The sequence below is a fragment of the Pyxicephalus adspersus genome, chromosome 6 (genome assembly GCF_032062135.1).
Source record: "Pyxicephalus adspersus chromosome 6, UCB_Pads_2.0, whole genome shotgun sequence".
Lineage (NCBI taxonomy): Eukaryota > Metazoa > Chordata > Amphibia > Anura > Pyxicephalidae > Pyxicephalus > Pyxicephalus adspersus.
The window spans coordinates 34,232,645-34,237,357 of record NC_092863.1 but is presented as its reverse complement, the minus strand read 5'-3'; the positions used below and the strand labels follow the sequence as shown (position 1 = coordinate 34,237,357).

The 4,713-nt window shown below is 34.0% G+C and overlaps 1 protein-coding gene across 1 annotated transcript; it reads right to left on the bottom strand.

Annotated features, from left to right (window-relative positions):
* Window positions 1-1,740: 1,740 nt before the first annotated feature.
* LOC140332661 (olfactory receptor 6E1-like) lies at window positions 1,741-2,553 on the bottom strand. Its single transcript, XM_072413854.1, has one exon. It carries the CDS (start codon window positions 2,551-2,553, stop codon window positions 1,741-1,743), a length of 813 nt encoding a protein of 270 aa, XP_072269955.1.
* Window positions 2,554-4,713: the final 2,160 nt, after the last annotated feature.

Below are 4,713 nucleotides of genomic sequence, written 5' to 3'. Positions count from 1 at the left end.
ATTGCATTACATTTATTATTAAGATTAAATTGATTGTTTAATAATGTTTGGTTTCCCAGCTCTATTATGGTTGTTATACAATGATTCAGCTGGGCAAAATTGTTTTTTTATCAGCTTACACTTACATTTTAAGCTAGGGATTACTACTTGATTTCTCTTGATTGCAATAATGCAATAAAAGGATACCAACCATGCTTGCACAGCTCAATCTTGACCAACCTTGGGTGCTAAGACAAAGTCACTCCTGTGCATAGCTGCCAGAATTGCATCATTTCAGACCAGTGAATTGAGATAGCTGAAGATTCCAGACCCAAAAGCAGACTGCGAGGAGATGTCAGGTGGTGGTGACTTCATTTGCAGTCTCTTGAAGTATTTGTCTATTAGCTTAGCATATCTAGTCATAAAATCCAGATTGTTTAGTTGGAAAAAAACAAGTGAAAACTGAAAACAATAAAACCCTAAATAAAATCTAGTCCAGCCAAATAACTTCAGAAGACTTGTGATCAGTTAATTAGGACCCATCTGTGTGCAATCAAGTGTCACATAGTAATCTCTTCTGTATGATGTCTTCATACATATGATAAGCACACATAAATAGCCTGACTGTCACAGCTCTAAGCAAGCAACATCAAAAACAAGGAGCATTCTAAACAGGTAAAAGACAAAGTTTTGATAAAGTTTAAATCAGGGTTTGGTTAAAAAATGATTCCAAACTTTAACTATCCCACAGATCACCATTAAATTTCTTATAAAAAAGAAAGAATGTGAAACCCCCACAACCTTAACTACAACAGATAAGAATTACTGGCAAATATGGCAAATGACATTCCAATGGTAAAACTTGGTGGTGGCAGGATCATGCTGAAGGCATGTTTTTCATTAGCAAGAGAATGTTAGGATTGAGAGAAAGAGGGATGGTTATTAAAACAGAACAATTCTTGAGAAAAACTTGTTTCGGCCTGTACATATTTGAGACTGGGATGAAGAATCACACTTTAAAACGACAATGACCCTAAACTCACTGCTAAAGTGGTTTAAGGAGACATATTACTTGGAATGATATTGATATTACTTGGAATGACCAAATCAACGCATATACCTCAATCCAACCGTGGATCAGTAGACTGTATACTGATACAACCCATCTAAACTCCAACTGTTAAAAGTTTTTTTTTCCTGATAAATGGGCACAATCCCAGTGACTAGATATGCTAAGCTAATAGACAAATACTTCAAGAGACTGAAAATGAAGTCACCACCACCTGACATCCCATCCCAGTCTGCTTCTGGGTCAGGAATCCTCAGCTATCTCAATTCACTGGTCTGAGATGATGTAATTCTGGCAGCTATGCATAGAAGTGACTTTGTCTTAGCACCCAAGGCTGGTCAAGATTGCACATTGACCTGTGCAAGCATGGATGGCTTATTGTACCACTAACAGAAATATACTGGCAGGCAGTAAAGAAGCTTTTATAGCTGAAGAGACATACAGATTCTCATCAACAATAAAATGCTACTAGAAAAGTAAAAATAACTTTCAGGTATTTATACTAGTTGCATTTAAAATGAATTTACTGAATATTGTATGGCTTCATGTATTTGTTTTTTTTGCAAAACCAAGTTTTTTTTAAACCTATCTGGAGTTTAGCTTTATTAGAAGTAGGAAAGCCAACAAAACAACATTGGGTGGTGGCGTGAGACAAAAGAATTATTTTGATAATAGTTTTACAAACTGTGATTTTATTTTAATAAAGCCAGCCTTTTCTCAAAATCTCTGAAAACCTGTTGGACCTGCTTATTTCTCAGACTGTATATAAATGGATTTAGGACTGGTGTCAGGACACTATTAAGAAGAGCCACAATTTTATTTAGGTCAGGAGAAGAACTTTCAACTGGACGTACATATATGAAGATAGCACTGCCATAGACTAATGAGACCACTGTGAAATGAGAAGTACATGTGGAAAAAGCTTTGATTTTCCCACTAGCCGAGGGTATCATTAGGACAGTGATGAGAATGTTGAAGTAGGAAATCAAAGTAAGTATGAATGAGCCCAAAATTACAGCCGAAGCAAAACTGGCAAAGACCACATTAAACTGTTTTATATCTGAGCAACTGATCGCCACCACTGCTGAGCTGTCACAAAAAAAATGATTGATTTTATATGGGCCACAAAAAGAAAGACCAAACAGGAGAACTGTGGGGTAGATGAAAGTAAGAAAGCCAAATATCCATGACACTAAGACCAACCAAAGGCAGACCTTTGGAGAGATGATTGAATAGTACCTGAGTGGGTGACAGATTGCCACATACCGGTCTACTGACATAACAGCCAAAAGATAGAATTCTATAGTTCCAAGGGAAACATAAAAATAAAATTGCAGAAAGCATCCAGGTAAAGAAATGATCCTGTCATTTGAAGCCAAGATAGTGAGCAGTTTTGGGACTGTGGATGATATAAACCAAATGTCCAAGAAAGCCAGGCTGGTGAGGAAAAAGTACATGGCAATATGAAGACGTCTGTCCAGCCAGATGGCTGCAATGATAGACATGTTCCCAGTTAATGATATAAAATAAAGTAATGTAAAAAGGAAAAACACACCATTTTGTACCCATGGGCCAAAAGTAAACCCCACAAGTATGAATGTAGTGTGATTGAGATAGGTCATATTTTATGAGATGCTTAAAATCACATCTAGGAAATCTGTAAATTCAGATATACTATGATAAATGTATTATATATTGTATTTAAAAAAACAAGAAGAAAGAGCAAATTTCAAATAAAACACTACTGCACTTACGAAGGGAAATTATTTCATGCCACCATATATTTTAATAAAAGTTTTTTAATTGGAGTAATAAGGTAATACAGGATATCTAACACATTTTACAATTACTGTTATTATTACTGTGATCAAACTAACAGGTGTTTAGAATTCTTTGTGTTTAAACCTGAATTGTCAATATCTTTCCAGGAACGTTACTCCTGCAATGCTGTTTTAATGCAGATGTTGTCTTTGCAGATAAAACAGCATCTGATAAACCTGTTTTGGGTGTTCAGAATTAAGGACTTAGCTCTTCCATCCACCGTTGAGTCATTCCAACAAACCTGGAATTAATTTCTTCAAAGTAATTTGCTATTTGCTTGAAAATGTTTTGAATCCTGGACCAGATCCATCCCAGGTTTGCTGGCTCACCCAGCTTCACTGATGAAAGTGTATTCTCTCCAGCCTTGGAATAATAAATCCAAGCCTTTATTAAAAAATCAGGCCTACAGTCTCACAGCACATAGACTATAGTCCCTGGTTAAGACAAGTCTCATCTGTCAATTCTACAGACATTGATGGCAAATATTGCACTATACTTAGATGTGCTGGCTGCTTTAGTTATTTTTTTCAGGCCAAAAGCAATTTCAGCAGGAACAGAAAACACGTGGACCTTGTTGGAAATGTAGTGTCGATTCATGCAAGCTGACAAAAAATTATAGTTTCTAGTAGGCTATTAGGACCATGCAACCTTCACATGGCTGCTAGGTGAAAATACAGGAGAAAACAAATTTAGGTGCCTCATCTATGGACTGGTAAGCTGCCGGAGACTTAATTTTTATTTTGGGGTTCATATACATTTTAAAGCAGACCTAGTCCTACTCCACCTTGCAACTGTCTATACTATGCTCAATGAGTGAATTTTGTTTATTTCACAGGGCCAATAATAGCAAAACAAGTCATGGACCAATAAATATATGAAAAGTATTTACATACCTTTATAACAGTTAAATTGTTTTTCAGTATGTTCTGTGCACACTATATAAACAATATATAAATACATTTCATTTGGAGAACACTTTAATATGGTAGCACAATTAGATCAGACTTTTTTTTGTGATCAAAGCATAAAAAGACAGCCTGGAAAACTCATATTGAAAGTAACTGGGACATGTTTACACTAATAATTCAATTTGATACAAATGCCTAACAAGGTAATGCAATTATATAATAATTATATTATTATATAAATGCAATTATATTTTTCCAAAACTACTTAACTGTTTATCCCTTTTTGTCACAAGTAAAGTTATATAATATTTCAATAATAATGAAAAAATATGAACTGAAAATATAGCCTAGATATTTTAATTTATTGATTAATATTAGACATATAATTATAAAAATTGTTCACCTAGCAATGTGAATGAAAATGTAGGTAAAGGAAATCTTACAAAATAGGGTAAACCTGTTTTTATTTTAGGTAAACCTAATTGCATAGCTGCTTTCTTAGAAATCTATTCATTGTTCCTTGTTATTGGTTTTCTCTGTGCTGTATTGTTTATATTGTTATTACTTGTTCCAAAAAAAAAAAAAAAACATACATACATATATGATACAAAGATACAAAAAACTATATTAGAATTCCATGGAAGTAAAACCAAAAGCACAGCCTTCACCACAAGCAAAAACATAAATAATTCATGTGATTAACCTGGTTTTTCTTTGGAATACTTTAACAACCCTAATTATATTAAGTTCAATTAAAAGCTTTAAATAATAACGTTCCATGCTCATACATATTATCATACATATTATTGCCTATTTTGTCCCAACCATTTTTTCTTTCCTACCTTGACTGCTTTATTGTTATTTTATTTTTCGTAGTTTTAACATATTAATTATTACATTAAAGCTCCTGTTTATCTGAAATATGACCAGTTGCTT

Bases quoted from the DNA above. Each gene is read 5' to 3' on its own strand.
- LOC140332661 (XM_072413854.1), bottom strand. From the start codon at position 2,553: ATGTCTATCATTGCAGCCATCTGGCTGGACAGACGTCTTCATATTGCC.